This window comes from Lampris incognitus, chromosome 17, assembly GCF_029633865.1.
Source record: "Lampris incognitus isolate fLamInc1 chromosome 17, fLamInc1.hap2, whole genome shotgun sequence".
Lineage (NCBI taxonomy): Eukaryota > Metazoa > Chordata > Actinopteri > Lampriformes > Lampridae > Lampris > Lampris incognitus.
The window spans coordinates 18294103-18310286 of NC_079227.1; the positions used below are offsets into that span (position 1 = coordinate 18294103).

General features: G+C 44.1%; 2 protein-coding genes across 2 annotated transcripts; both read right to left on the reverse strand.

Annotated features, from left to right (window-relative positions):
• Positions 1 to 3685: 3685 nt before the first annotated feature.
• Positions 3686 to 5678, reverse strand: crygmx (crystallin, gamma MX). The gene is made up of 3 exons (XM_056296702.1): positions 5660 to 5678; positions 4567 to 4832; positions 3686 to 3961 (listed from the first exon to the last, which is right to left on the reverse strand). The coding sequence occupies exons 1-3, from the start codon at positions 5676 to 5678 to the stop codon at positions 3686 to 3688; spliced, it is 561 nt and encodes a 186-aa protein (XP_056152677.1).
• A 918-nt stretch (positions 5679 to 6596) lies between these two features.
• Positions 6597 to 10902, reverse strand: crygmxl2 (crystallin, gamma MX, like 2). The gene is made up of 4 exons (XM_056296703.1): positions 10786 to 10902; positions 8374 to 8436; positions 7357 to 7599; positions 6597 to 6872 (listed from the first exon to the last, which is right to left on the reverse strand). The coding sequence occupies exons 1-4, from the start codon at positions 10900 to 10902 to the stop codon at positions 6597 to 6599; spliced, it is 699 nt and encodes a 232-aa protein (XP_056152678.1).
• Positions 10903 to 16184: the final 5282 nt, after the last annotated feature.

The window sequence follows — 16184 nt, forward strand, 5'->3', positions numbered from 1 at the left end:
GTTTCCTCCCACAGTCCAAAGACATGTAGGTCAGGTGAATCGGCCACACTAAATTGTCCCTAGGTGTGTGTGTGTGTGTGGGCCCTGTGATGGACTGGCAGCCTGTCCAGGGTGTTGCCCCGCCTGCCGCCCAATGACCGCTGGGATTGGCTCCAGCATCCCGTGACCCGAATTCAGATGAGCGGCTCGGATAATGGATGGATGGACCGGGCCTAAACTGATAACCTTCAACCTATGAGATAATTTAGTGATTCTCACTACGTGTGACTGCCAGTTGTCAACAGAGTGAAAACTCTTCCTTGCTAGTTCGGACTCTGTATTAGCACGATGAGGTCATTATTGTCATTTTCTTAATCTTCTATTGTTTTCTATTTATTATGGGGGAATCTGTATCAGTCTCTGTTGCTGCTGCAGCTCTCCAGGATCAGTTAGCTCTGTCATCCTGTTATGATCGTACATTACTTTCCCACCCTGGTATCGTCTAATCGATTTGTTTTATCATCGACAAGTTTGGTTTGCATTTTTGCAAATGCATCCTCTGTTGGAGGAGCATGCATAAATCCATCTTTTCCTCTCATTGTAGTGGTTCTGTTGTGCGCTTATAAATGAATAGGCCTGCTTATCACAACAGACACTGATGTAGGCATCCAGACCTAAATGTGTGCGTACGTGCACGTGTGTATGTGTGCGTAAGTGCATGTGTGTGTGCATGTGTCTATTTGTGCTTGTATGTGTGTGTGTGTGTGTGTGTGTGTGTGTGTTTGGCAGAGGCCGATCAGTGCGGAGGATCACATTCAGCAGCAGGTTTCTTTTAGTTTGACCAAATCCTTTAGTCTCAGTGGGCTCTTGAGTGAAACAGTTACGGTATAAAGATGGAGTACCTTACATGAGACCCAGCTGTGTGACGCCTAGCTATCAGAAAGCTACCCGCTTCATCATATAGAGCAACACGAGCAAATATACACTCCAGCTCAACATGAATGCATCTATGTTGTTAACTCACTTTTCTGAAGTTAGGTTCAACAATCACATACAAAAACTGCCTCTTTTCATGCTTTTTGTGTTTCCTACCGGTTCTCTGTGTAGAGTTGCTGGTGCCCGAAGCCTCTTGTCAAGTGAAAGAGGAGTAATTGACGAGTTGCCTCCATCAACCTTGAGGGAAGAACCCGCCTGCCTTTAAATTAAGTGCTGAAACGTTCCCGCCTGTGAGCCGCAACCTGATGTCTTGCAAAGCACACTTCAGGATCGCCCCGGCTCATTTAATAGCTGCACTGTAGAATGAAAAGTTTTTGGTTGAGAAAGAATATTTGAATATTTTTCTTGCTCACTATATATATATATATATATATATATATACTTTTTTTTAAGATAAAATGAGAAATTGTACACGTACAGTATGTTGTCTCTGTCCTGGCACTAGTCTTTTCAACTTCTACAAAGAACACAAATTAATGCGCAAAAGAAGTAGTGATCTGAAAAACAGATGTCTAAAAAAGGGCCTTTTTCAAAGTTGCCCATAGGGGAATTCGCATTGCTGGAAGTGGGGCAAAGACGATGGAAGACAATACTATAGAGGTTTAATTATCCAGCCATCAGAAATGAAAAGAGGGAGACAGAGAACTGAGACTAATAATGGAATCACAGGCTTATGTTCTGGGTTTCTCTCTCGCGCGCTCCCTCTTTCTTTCGTGTTTTTTTTTTCCTCCTCTTTCTTCCATCATCTAAAGAATTCATTCTCCAAAACGCACTACTTACCCTTCAATCAGCCTCCCATCACCAAGTCCAAAGGGTTGGGAGATGAAGAGGGAGACAAAACTCGGATCTCACTCTTTTGTCCTTTTTATCTGTTGAGCAATGAAAGCATCGTCTAAATGACTTGAGGTAAAAAGAAAAAGAAAAAACAAGGCGAGCGATCCAGGGACATTGAGTATTTGCCTGTTTGATGCTCGGTGTGCTTATAAATTGTTCTGCGAGAAGGAAGTTCTGGTTTTGTACAAGATCACATGGTTTTGGATATGGTATGCTGTTAAATGCAGGTGCGAACACACGTGCCTATAAGCTGTGGTAACGTTTATTTTCCGACATTTATCATCACCTATATATGAAGCAAAGGGGTACTGATGAGTGTTTTGCTATTTAAAGCCAAGCTTTCCCAGCTGGGAATCACTTCCAATGTGTTCTGACCCGTTCTAGTCCAACATCCCTCAGTGTTTCTTCATCGGCAAATCCGTGCACCATATGCATCCTCGGCCATGTTATATAAAACCAAACCCAGTTTCATAACCATGGGATTTCTTACACATGATACGGCAGTGAAATGTTGTTTGCATTCCTATGCACCGCTGAAACGCACACTTTCTGTGCTTAGCTGGTGCTCGTTTGAACTCGCTGCCCCGTACGACCAGGATTAACGTCCTCTTATGACAGAGGACGGGCAGCCTGTGAATTCCCTCTCATCTCTTATCTGGCGCTGCCCCCAGCAGACCTGATCCCACGGTGCCCCCTGTTGATGCCGTGCCGTGGTTTGGGCATTGTTGTCCGCAGATATCAGAGGATGCAGGGCAAATCACTGGACTTATACAGCAAAGCCGACAGGCCTTTAATTGGACATTACTCAAGGCCAAAACTCATATTTCTCATTGCGCTTGATCTTAAGAGACTCTCAAATGCGCTCCCCACTGGGCTTCAAATTTTTTTGAATCAATAATTAATGGTCAGCGTTATTTATTCATGTGTATCTTCGCCAATTACGCAGCGTCTAATTAACAATTTCAATAATTGATATTTATTTCTGAAAGGGCTCTGTATCTTGGGCTGATGAAAAATGTATGAGCAGGGATGTGGACTGGGTTTTGTTTTTTGTTCTGAGAGAGCTTGATGCTTGGGGCTAGTACCAGGCCACTTTGACTCCAACTCTTTGAGTCGGCTCTGGCCCTGTGATGTGCATCTAATATAGGCCTCTTTCATGGACCCAAAGCGCCCGCTCGGTATCATGTGATCTCATAAAGACTCCTACATGCCCATCCTCAGATACCCTTTTTTTGTTCTTTAATAACCGGCTTCAAAGAATAAGCTTCTGTTTCCTTGATAATTTTTCTTTGTGGATGGGGGATGATGATGTCACGGCAGACTGCAGAGGCGCTAGGTCTTGCTAGGACCTCGGCGCTTAGGCTTCAGCAGCTAACTCTGTGGCCCACTGAGACCGAAGTGAGTCAAGTGTTCATAAAAAAAAAAATCCCCAACTTCATATTTGACAAGCTCCATCCACCCCTGACCTCGTAATAGTGACAGTTGCAGTAGTGAGTAGAGGAAATACAACGGACCCTTTTAGCTGACTTTCATCAAGTTTTGGTTTTTTATTTATTTCGATTCCAATAGGACAGGAGGAGGTCGGCAGCTGGTAGCCATTCTGCTCTGAGGCAACTGAAGCATAAGAGATGAGATCATAACTATTTGGCATGAGCGTTGCGTAAGCACTGAGGGGGTATTGACGTTATCCAACAATGCGAACGCAACCCCAAAGCGCAACATCAGATGCACCACCACCTCAGTCATTCAAATCTGTGATTTCAGATGGGAAACCAGTGTCGAGACCACAGTGAAACACTCCTGGCATTAGCAGAGCTAGAGAGAAGATAAACAACAGGGGTTTTGTAAGGGTAAAAAAATAAACAAAATGGGGGGTTTAATTGACCTCAGTGACACGTCTAAGAGAACCGATGGTTGGGGTGGCGCTTCCCCACTCGCTGTGCCTCCTGTACTCGCCGGGACGCAGGAAATACTGGCGCCCACTGTAGTTGGGGTGCTCATGGAGTATCCAGTAGCCCTCCATGACGTTGACAGAGGAGATGTCGCGGGTGTGGAAAAGCTCTTTGAGATCTGGGCAGTCCTCCATCACCTCCATATTCTGGCCCGCAAAGTCGGAGCGCTCAAAGATCTTCATCCTGTAGTTCCCGCGATACTGGGGAAAGAGAGGATGAGGGTTGAGTAATGTCAATACTACAAAGTGAAGCTAAAGATCCGCTTTACTTTTCAGGAATCAGGTGTAAGCATAGTGTAGAACTGAATACTAACAGCATGCTAAATGGTCTGGGATGTTTGCAACATGTATTTACTATGCAGTTACACGTATGACTGACGAGAAGATAACATTTATTTGTCCCTATGGTGACGTTTCAGAGCGATTCATTGATTATTGAGGTAGATGTTGAGAAATCCACCTGCTTTGTTCTTCAATGACCCTATTGGCTGGCTAGCCTCCATTGTGTATATATTCACTACGCAATAACGGGAAATCCCAGCAGGGCCACTCTGTTGGCAAGTTTTGGTCAGACTCTCAACAGTTTGCATTTTGTTATCAATAAACTCCTTCTGAGTAAATTATGGTTTCAAAATTCATATGCACGCTATCAAAAGATTGCATTTAACTGGTTTGGGACAATAAACCATCTGCCACCTTGCAACTACCTGTATGTTACTACAAAATGACGTCAGACTGGGCCTCTCACGTAGATGCCCCATGGAAAACATTGCTGAGGCCATGGCAGACCATCAGTTTGCACTTACGGGGGGCACCATTCTGCAGGAGCGGATGCAGTCGTTGAAACCAGCCCAACGCTGATAGTCAGGGTATTCGCCCTTGTGCAGCATGTACTGGTAACCAGCATAATTTGGCTTTTCATAGGCCACCCAACAGCCACTCTCCACCTTTATGGAGTTACAGCGGACAAAGTGGTTTTGCAGCTCAGCACAGTCACTGCTGCACTCATACTGACGGCCCTGGTAGTTCCTGTCTTCGTAGAAGATAATCTGCACAGGGAAGATGGAAAGACCTGGTTTTTTACATTGCAATACAAAACAGCAACCAACTGTGTGTGTGTGTGTGTGTGTGTGTGTGTGTGTGTGTGTGTGTGTGTGTGTGTGTGTGTGTGTGTGTGTGTGTGTGTGTGTGTGTAAACGGCCCAATTCACTCTGCAAGTTATTTTTTAGAGGAAAGAGTTGAAGTGTAATATGTTAGTCTTGTTAAAGGGCAAATTTAGATCTTCAAAACTTTACTTGGCTCCTCAAAACAAACAAATGCAGAGGTTTCCAAAGTAGACCAGCTTTAGCCAACGCATTACTCTGCTTGCTATCTGGAAATCAACACACTGGAAAGGCGACCCCTTGATTTACAAGGCATGCGCAGTCCGCCGACACGTACGTTTGATGACCATAAGTGGTCCTAAGTGTTCATGCTGACACAGTGTAATGATTTGCACATTAGAATACCTGAAGAATAATAAGGCATTTGTTACTAAATAACATCAAACAACTGTTGTGCAAGCTTAAAGTCCCCCCCCCCCCCCATTTTGGCGAGGTATTGAAAACTTGCCCACTTCGATAGAGGTGGTAAAGTAACGTTAGTCGTCCTTTTTTGGGTGTTGACATATTCACGGGAAAAGAAGTCTGCAACTAAAATGAAAGACTGCAAGTTTTATCGCCCTCGGTGAAAGAGGCAGGCCCATTTTTACTCCATATTTTGAGATGTGTTTCTACTATATACATTTTGTGCACACACATTAAACAGGTTTGCATCGCTGCCTTGTATTGTTTGTGCATCATGCACACGGTGGCAAGCGTACCCGGAGTTACAAATACCCCCCCCCCAAGCTTTACATACCTCCCCTTAATGGGTTCATTATCCCATATTTAAGCCCCGGTGCAAGTTATATTTCAGGAAAGACGGTTGCTAGTCTCTGCAGCGCTTCTAAATTATCAGACGAGCTCCTTCATAATTTGCTTGGTTACCAAGGTTACCAAGGGTATAGGCGATAACAGTGGCACACGAGTCATGCATAAGTTTGCAGGAAATCAAGAACTTAAAAGCGGTTTACCATTTTCTGATGCCGATGTCTGGGTGTTCCTCTAATAAGGCTGCCCGCTTTTATATCTCATATATAGACTAGATTTTAAATTGCATGCTTACCTTGCCCATTGTAACTGTGTTAAGTTCAGACCGGACCAGACGCTTTGCAGTATCAGACCTCTTTATAGACCCTGTTGGGATCAAGGCTTTGCAAACAGGACACAAAGCTTTGTGGTGTCAGCACAATACGCTCTATAGACTGCCTAACACTATATGACTGGTGAGCAGAGGCAGCTGCTTTATCTCGCTCAAAGCTCTGTCTATGGAAAATACTGTACAACTGCACTTTCCAAACAGGGCCACAATAAGGACTGCAACCTCTGCCTTTGTTGGCATAAATGCCAGAAACCTATGTACATGCTTTTGTGAGACCAGACAGACGAGCAAAGAGAATAGGTAGGACTTGTTTATGTGGCTAAACGTCTGTATTTTTGCAGGCAAACATCCATAAAACATCAACCACGGGCCTTATTAACGGGTTAACAATAAGATGCACTGAGCAGCGTGGATGATCGGCAGCAAGAAGAGAAAGACAGCCTAACCGCGAGGGTGTTACTGCACGACTAAAACCTTTTCATGTCAGTCTGCAGGATCGATTCAGAAAACTGAACCTTGAATAAAACTGCAAAGGAAACTGTTGTTTGAAAAAAAAAGGTGTTTAATCTTAATGTGAAGAGCAGAGGCACAGGGTTTACAGACCGCTCCTCATCCTTTTGAAGGAGCCCACCATGGGGTTGTGGCATCCCCAGTCCCCACAGGCACGGTACTCCCCAGGCCGCAGGAAGTACTGGCGCCCCTTGTAGTTGGGGTGCTCGTAGAAGACCCAGAAGCCCTCCAAGATGTTGCATGAGAAAATGTCACGGAAACGGAAACGCTCATACACGTTGGGGCAGTCATCCATGAACTCCATCGCGTGTCCCGACATGTCAGGCCTGTTGAAGATCTTCATCCTAAAGGCTCCTCTGTGCTGTGTGTGAGAGAGACAAAATGGGACCGCGATCATTTTGTGGTTTTGGTTGGCAAGGAGTTGATTAATTTAAATCGCCTGCCCCTTTTTTTCTTTTTCTTTTTTTCAGACGAGTAGTTTTGCTTCTGTTTGTCAGTAGCCAAAGATAAGGATGAGCAAGAACTCAACATAACATAATTTGATTTTCTCTCTCTCTCTCTCTTGCTCTCTCGCTCTCTCTCAACTGCCAGAAACACTCAATGTGACTAACAGAATGAGAATGAAGACGACAAGTCTTTTGGGGGGTGTATCATATTCCTTTTTAAAGGATGACTGGGTCCCCTTGTGGACCTTGTAGCAGAGACTTTTATGCTTTGACCCGCCAACGGTATCTATAAATGGCATCAAAAGGACGGTGATTGACATCCATCTCTAAAGCAGCATTTGAAGTACAAGGCGGGGGTGGGGGTATTACCAGTCCTATCCGTCAGTTTGATTGACTTACGGGGGAGAACATCTGGCAGGAGCGGATGCAGTTGTTGAAGCCCATCCAGCAGTTGAAGTCGGGGTACTCGCCCTGGCCCAGAATATACTGGTAGCCCATAAAGTAAGGCTTCTCATAGGCCACCCAGTGACCGCCAGTGACGCGGATGGAGTTGCAGCACTTGAAGTGCCTGAAGGTGTCCATACAGTCACTGTTGCACTCCCAGTGGCGGCCCTGGAAGTTGCGGCCTTCGTAGAAGATAATCTTGCACAGAGGGGGGGGGGGGAGAGAGGGGAGGGTGTCACGAGAGTTAAGCACAAGTACTGTACAGAGATTGGCATTGACTGGTTGCTGTGCTTATGAATGGGCTGCAGGGGACGCTGCTCTCCCTGCAACAAGGCTGAGTCGCTGTCTCACAAGTCTCCCAATTATCTCTAACGTCTCTCTGCTCTGCAGCCGCATGTATCCTTCCCATCCTTGCCAGGTGGAATTAGGAAGAGGGAGCCGTTGTGTTGCGCTAGCTTTTGTTTGATGCAAAAATTCACTGTACACCGGGTTAATTTTAAGGGTGTTCGCTTTCACTTCGTTCCAGCTCATAAACGTCGTCTCTACCAAAGGCATTTGGAAAACAGACTAGAGTTGTTTAAATGACAGCTTTACAGCATCTCAGTTAGAGGGAATAACAAAAGATTTTCTCTGAAGAAACATACCATCTGAACAATCCTCCCTGTGACTGTCTATATAGGTTTGTTTTTGTTTTTTTTAATTCGCCCCAGAAAATAACTCTACTATCGGGTTAAGCCGTTCATTTCAAACGCTGGTCAGTCTATGTACATGCAGCGTAACTACATTACCCATGTGCGAGTCTCTAATGAGGAGCGCTGCAACTCAACACATCATCTGTTACCCTCATTCTCCTCCACTGCATTCGCATCGCCTGCTCTGCCATCCATACTTTAAAAAAAACCGTGCTGTTTATTTCTCCTCACTCCTATCCTCATCTTCAAAGCAGCCGCCGCAATGGGTGTGTGCTCATACCTTTCCCATGGTTGGAGGGCTGGGGATGTTTGCGCACCGTAGCCCCAGACGTGCTCGAAGGGCCTTTTATACTTTCCCACCCACAGCGAGGCCTCTGACACGTCAGAGACTACTACTCTTTACCTTTTCTGATGGCCACCCCTGTTCCCTTTGTTTGGCAGCTTATGGGCAACCTTACTCCAAACTGCCAGAGTTTACCTATAGAATTGCCTCCCCCACCCCCCACCCCCACCCAAATCAGTCTCATTCGCGTGGCCATTCTATGTTTGGATGACACAGACCCCCTTTCAGCCGCGACCTGGTGATGCAGACCTTTTGAAAAGTCAGACAAAAGGTCTTTAGTTTTGTGCCACCCCCCCTTCAACAACAAAGCTTTTAAAAGTTTACAGTCAGTCCGGGCATTTTGTTGATCGCTCTATAAACGAGCATGCGTTTAAGTGGAGCGTTTTTGTTTTGATGCCGCGCATTGGAGTCGAATTATGCAAAATATGTTGAATGCCATTGTGTCCCAGTTTGATTAGAATTCAGATTAATTGCCTTTTCTCTGAAAGCCACAGGTCGTAGTATTTATGCCGTTGTGTATAGTCCCGTTGGAGTAAAGTGATATTGATGCCATAGATTGAATCGTGCTTTTGTGTTGATGTAATCAGCAGTGATCTGCTGTCTCTTTCTGCTTCCATAGCCTGCAGTTGTACTATCATGCCAGACGGGACTGCTCTTTGTGCAGACGTACAGACGGCACCGCTCTGTGTTTGTGTGTGTTTCATATGAAAGGTGGGGGGGGCACATGTGTGTTTGAGTCTGTGGATGAAGTGATAGTTGTTTGGACTTGAGTCTTTGGCTGGTAAGTATAGCCCTGAGCTGGAGGGGAAAAGGCCAGAAAGAGTTGCCCCCATGTGTTCTGTTCCCAAAGCCCAGCTGATGCCAGAAAGGTCAGTCTCATCCTTTAGCCTTTCATCGGGATAAAGAGCCCGTGCCCCCGCACTCCACTTTGTGCGCTTTTTTTGCCGTTTCAACTCTCTAAAAAGACAGTTGTTTTCGGCTAACACAATAGCCATTATGTTCCTGGGCAAAAAAAAAAAGAAAAGCTGCTACTGTGGCATTATAATCTGTGACTGTTTCAGCGTTAAGGAACTGCCTTGATAAGCTTTTGCTCCTTTGATCAGTCACCGCCTTGAAACCCTCATAGGCTTCAATAGGTTTCATGTTTGATGCTGCACTCTTTTTCTATGACATAAGTAGATCATTGATACTCTTTCATCACACTGTGCAGTGTAATTGTGGCAGATTATCAGATGGGACATTATTTTGCACTGTGAATTTCTGGAGCACATATTTCTCTCCAAAAGGAAATATTTTATCAGAGAATATAAGAACCAAATATTTGGATGCTTTAGATATGTGTCAATCAGGGCTGAGCAAATAATCCAGCACCACTTTACAATAAGACTACCCTTATAAAGGATTTATAAATGGTTTATAATTAAGTTGTAAACACTTTATAAATCATGAATTAACAATTAGAAACAAGTTATAGATGGGGGCTCACTATTTGGCAAGATCAAATTACTGCAGCATTTTTTATCCATTCTGTTAAATCTCAGATCTTGCTAGTCACAGATCTTGCTAGTTGCTAACAGATCTTGGTAGTTGCTAGCTAAGTAACCACTGAGATCTGAGGCCTAACAGTACAGATAAATGTGGGCTCACTATTTGGCAAGCAACAAGTCACTGTTGCCCTTTTTATCTAATGTGTTATAAAAGCTTATTTATGATTTAGAAAGTGTTCACAACCTAATCAATAAACTAATTATAAACTATTCATAAACCTTTTATAAGGGTAGTCTTATTGTAAAGTGGTACCAATTATTCAGTGTTATTGTTTATCATCTTTCAATTATATTGTATCGGTATGACATTTAGACATTGTGATATCGTGATACACAGATTTGCTGTTTAAATTAATGATAACGAGAATCTGTTACCTAAAATAAAACAGTGTCTGAAATATTTGAAGGAGCTAGTTTTGGTTTGATATTATACTTTACTTGACCAAACAGTTTAATGTGATGAACTTCAGGTGGATTTTAAGGTATGATAGTTTTGCACATGTAAGCAGACACATTATATATCATTATTGTCTAACATTTCCTATGATTATTGTGCTAATAATATTTCCCATATGGCCCAGCACTAGTACCAATACAGCCACTGTTCCTAGCTTAGTCGTCGCTCATTATGATCCATTTACTGATTCATAATGCATAAAGGGCAGCAGGTTGACCTGGTGAGTCGTGACCATCCATCAATGGAGAGGCCTGAAATCAAGGCCGTGCGACTGTAAGCATCTTCCTTGCTGATGTATTTTGAGCAAAATATGACCATCTTCAGGGATGGCATTGCATATCTGACCTGTGTGCTGAATTCCCTGCAGAGGGGGCGAGCGATACGACGATCTCCGATGGAAACACCAGCACATATCGAAGGGCAGAAACTGTCGCCGTTGTCATTTTTAACATCGAGGAGCATTTTCTAGTCTTTACTCATTAGTCGAAACCTCGGCTCTCAGCATGCCTCTGCGGTTTGTGAAGGGGGGGAACCTTGTTTCACGGGCTCTCAAATGATCATCTTTAGCAGTGCTACAAGACATCTCCTCCCCACCCTGAAGGGAACGCAACATCACAGAGGCCCCTTGCCTGCTTTCTCGGTTCCCCCCGGAGGAGAAGAAAGAAGCCCGCTGAGGAGCATTCCACTCTTCATCTCAGAATGATGGAAGAAAAGGAAAGGGGAAGGGAACAGAGCGTGGGGCTGGATTTGCAGCTCCATTGTGTCCGAGGATCACATTGTGCAAGCCGCGTAATCGCCAGGGAGATGACGACAGTATTGGCCTGCAGAATGACAGTCGGTTAAGGGACCCCTGCGATTGATGCGCACCCCGCAGAGAGCGAAGAAACTTTGACTGACAGCAACCCAGCACTAGTTAACTCGCGACCTGTTTCATCTGTTGGGGCTGCCAATGTGAAAACCCCTTCCTAAAGTTGATATGTAATTAGAAAATAGACCCGTGAACGTGTAGTTCACTAACTTGAAATGAAAAAAATTTTTTTTTTTAAATTCAGCCTACAAGAAATGTCTTCTGCTTCCAGACAAATCGGGCTTAATGTCCTCTTAATTCAAACCATAGTGTCTTTGACCTTGTTATATACAATAAATTTCACCCCTAAAATATTGTAGGCAGAGATAGGAGAGCAGCCTCGCTCGCAGTGTCTCCAATGTGGTCCCTTCTCTAAACAATCATTCATATTAAAAAAAATAAAAAATAAACAACTCTATGGCACCGAGGTGTAAACAAGGGGTCTATGCGAGTTCTGCTCTTAAGAAGTGGCTAATCTGGCGTTGAAAATGTGGTATGACCGGACGGCAGTCGCCAGAAGCCTCCCACGCCGGGAGTAGAACGAGGACCTCTGAGAGATCATCCTCTCCCATTCTTTCTGTCAGAAAATCTCCAGGCATCCTCTCTCTTTTGTCGCTGCCAGAGCACCGGCTCTATCGGGATTGCCAGACGCAGGAGCCACTATGAGCTCGTGCCAGGGCCAGGATTTACCGCGATGCTTCTGATGTGCTCCATCTTTTTGCTGTGGGATAATTAAAAGAGGAAATGGTGTTGGAGGAACAGAGTGGCAGAGGAGGAGGAGGAGGATGGTGGTTTTAGGCCCAGCAAATGGATGCAGCTGTCAATTAAGTTGTTGTTGTTGATATGTTGTTTGTTTACCCTTCCCCGAGACTATGCACTGAACCGTTCTCCGTCAGGCTTTAGTTTGGAAGTTTCCGCCGAATCTTGACTCACAACTTGTATTTGAAAAACGTTTAGGCCAGCTCAAAACCGCTTTCAGCGGTGGAAACCTCGAGTCACCATTGCTCCTGAATATTCTGAATCTGACATTTTGATTCAAGGATTCTGATCAGCTGCGGGTGATCATTAAGCCCAAGCAGTGGAAAAAGAAGAAGAAGAAGAAGAAGAAATCGCATGTGGTATTGTCTATTACTGACAGTTCTGTGGTTAATTGTGAATATGAACATCTGTGCTGGAGAAACAAACGACTGTGCTTCAAATCTGTGATGCTGTGAGGTGCTCTGTGAAGCTGCGCAATGAATGAATGAATGAATGAATGAATGAAAGACTGACTTTGTGAAATACAGGAATACCGATGTTCCAGTGAGACGTTCTTTCTAAGCAGCTTCACATAAGAAACAACGCCAGTATCTTAAAGAAGAAGAGAAAAAAATCAACCCTTTGACTACCAAAATGCAGAGTCGGCCTCTCTTTCATTGTCATCGCAACTCTTCTGCATCTGTTAATCATATCACGGATGCAAGTCTCGGCTGCACTCTTTCCTCAGGTTGGGAGAGTTGCACGTTTACAAATATAGATCGAGCTAGCCAAGGTCAGAGGAAGAACCTACGCTAACTTGAGGATCGCTTCATCTCTTTAAGGTGCAGCGATACACCGGGACTGCAGTTGTTATGGGCTGTCTTCCAGGTAGTGTGGATTTCCAGAGTTATTGAATGATCTGCCTTTTTGAACATTTTGAGATGCCTCACCACGCAGCATGACCTAAACTCTGCGAAAAAAAAACAGGCCAACTCCTTCCTCTCCGAGCAGACATACCTGGGGGAGACAGCAGTTTTTTAGTCGCACTCACTCCTCATCTCCACACTCTTGTTTTGACACAGTGTGTCTTCCCATGCCCCAAAGCTTTAAAAGGTTTAAAGAGCAACTTTTCACCCTGTGATCCAGGTGCCTTTCAAACAAGTCACGTTGTTTATTGACACATGACAAAGTTCAACCCCCCTCTCATCTCTCCGCTTACAAGGGTATGGCTCACCTCCGAGCCTAGTCGTGGCTCCTCCGGAGCGCCGCGAACAAACGGCGCCTCAGCACGGAGGGACCCCGCTCTCTAAATTTGTAATCAGATGTGATGCTGTTATCCCCTTCCTCAAATTTGTCATCAAAGCAAATGTGTTCTGACAACACTTAGTGACAAGTGCGCCAGAGGAGAGGCGGCAAATCAGCTTTCTCGCACCACATATCAATTATTGATCATGGCGTCCCTCCCTCCCGCCAACGCCAACCCCCGCCTCGGCCCCCCCTAGTAAGCAGACGCCTTGTAATAATGAAATGCGCCACTTTAAAAAAATAAATAATACACTGAGGTCGGCTCCATTGTTGTGGAGTCTTATGAGCTTGATTGACTGACTGCACATTTTCCTCGCTGGCAGTCAGGCAGATCAAAGCTGGGCCCTTCTTATTGCCCAAGGCCACTCGCAATTTATTTAGAGGGGCTGCGCCGCCGTCCCAGCAGGTAACAATGTTGGGTAGAGACACTCAGGATAATCACACCTTTGAGGTGCCTCTCAAATCCCCACCTCTAGTGGCTCTCTCGCACGTGCACACAAACGCGCGCATGTGATTTTCAAGAAATCCGCTCTTATTACGCTAAATTGAAAGCTATGCACGAGGGCATATTAAAGTCCTCACGTGGATTACCCGACCGCTCCGCGGCCGCGGCCTTCCCGTCCTTAGGCCGTTAGGTTAGGGTCCGATGCCGTCTGCGTTTCCAAGAAACGTGTGCAAGTTTCGCAGCCGTTTACTTAATTGATCCTTTTTTTCCATTTTTGAGGAGGAATCGCTTAATTTTTCTTGGATACTACCGGAGTTAAATACTTGTAGTGCTGCGGTATTAAACCCTTGCAAGCGGTTCCTGAAAAGACCGAACGTTTCCGTCTCACAGGAGGAAAAAAAAAAAAATTCTTAGATATGACTTAAAGTGCAAATGTTTTCTATCAGCAGAGATTATTTACACTGAACAAGCTGAATGGTGGGATTGCTTTAATTTGAGGGGATAAATGCATGAAAGGCTATGCAATAATAAAGTGTGAAGGTACCTAGCTTTGGGAATGAGACAAGTCACATTTTACGCGGGAGGTAACCGCTACCTTTGTAGTACATTGCACCTTGATAATGTTATTTTGGATTCAGAGTCTTTCAAAGCCCTTCCCTGAACATCACATTAATAATACACGACAGGAAGCACATTAACGGCATGCATTTTTTGGTCCAGGCATGCTCGCATGCTTCTGAGCACACATTTAAAAACAATACAGGTCTCAGATCTCTTCCCCATAAGAGCTACTTAAGACAAAGTGTTGCATCTGTTTGGCTTTTCGTTTATCCTACCATATACGCAGATAGACTGCTGCAGACATGTTGACTCTCTCGACACCCTATCACTTTCACGCTGCGTGATTTGCGGGGTTTCATGTGATGGTCAGTTGTGGATACATCACTGTTGAGCAACAGACTGCATTTTTCCTTGTTATCCAAATTTAACAAAGGCGTAATTTAAACCTTTTCAATCCAAAAGTTTCTCGATGAATGGCGCGACTGTCATCTCATTAGAACAAAATTTTCACAATAATTTTACAAAGTTTTCTTCTTCTTCTTTTTTTCTTTACCGAGTGGGGGGCAGGAATCTAAAATAAAAGCCATGTCTTGGCGCTAATTGGTTTGATTGATCTGACTATAAAGCGATTTTGATAGGGCTCAACAGATACGACACGCTAGTGACACTATTTGAAATCTGAATCTGCTTAAACAACTATCTTGAGAACACAAAATCTTGTTTAAAAGACGCCATTATGTATTGTTGATGCCACGAAGCAGAATTATGCCTGCACGTCAAGAAAATGAGAGGAAAACGGTGTCATATATGTGGGCTCATTTCTTCAATAATGGCCTTGTTTTTGCAAAGTAATACATTTGTGTTGTAAAACTGGAAGACTGCTGAAGTTTTATACTTTTATAAAGGTATAGAAACGTGCAAATATAGTAATTGTTTACTGCATTGAGGTTTAAAACAATGGGAAATTGGTTCTTATAGGTTTTCACGCAGATAGCACATGTTGCAAATAATTGAAAAGATGCAAAAGATTTTTCAATTGAATGTCTTTTGATGTTAATTGTTTGAGCCTCATTTGGTTTGAGGGTGTATTCAATGCACGCTCTGCAATAAGCAGCTTTTTCTGCCCTTTGCCATTATCAGTAGTGGATGTCGCTTCATGATGTTTAATGGAATAGCCATACTGTTTACCTTGCTAAAGTAAAGAAGAAAAAAAGTTAACTAATATTATAATGCTGAATTATATTAAAATATGACATATCAAATATTTAACTTATTTCATTTGGATTGATTGGAGTTTTGTCTCCGTAACAGACCAGTTAGAGGGCTCCAGCTATGCAGTTTTGACAGAATGAGCAGCTCCTACCACTAGAGAGCACTAGAAACCAAAACATGGACTCATTGTTGAGCTTGTTACACCTGAGCCATATCTCTCCTGCAGATTTTGTGTGCATGTGCATATGTGTACATATCAGTTTGTGTGCCTGTAAGTATACACATGCAAGTAAGACGGTGCAGACATGCATATAGGCATGAGACAGACATGGGCTCATATTTGCCTGGGCAAGATGCAGACGGGAGATGCAGAGCCGTGTGTGCCAGTTCCACGCTTCCTCTCTGTACCTAAGCCTATCGGCGCTCAGACACTATGTTTTGTCAGGGGAGAGGTGGTAAACCAATCACTAACAAACTGGGATGACCCGTCTCCCTGGCTGCACACAACACAGTGTCTCTTCCAAATACACATGCTGCTTGAGCACTTGGTTGTATAACTGACAGCCATTGGCTCTGGCGTTGCAAGTCTCTATAATAGCAGTTTCAAACAAGTCTAAAGTGAACTAAAATGACATA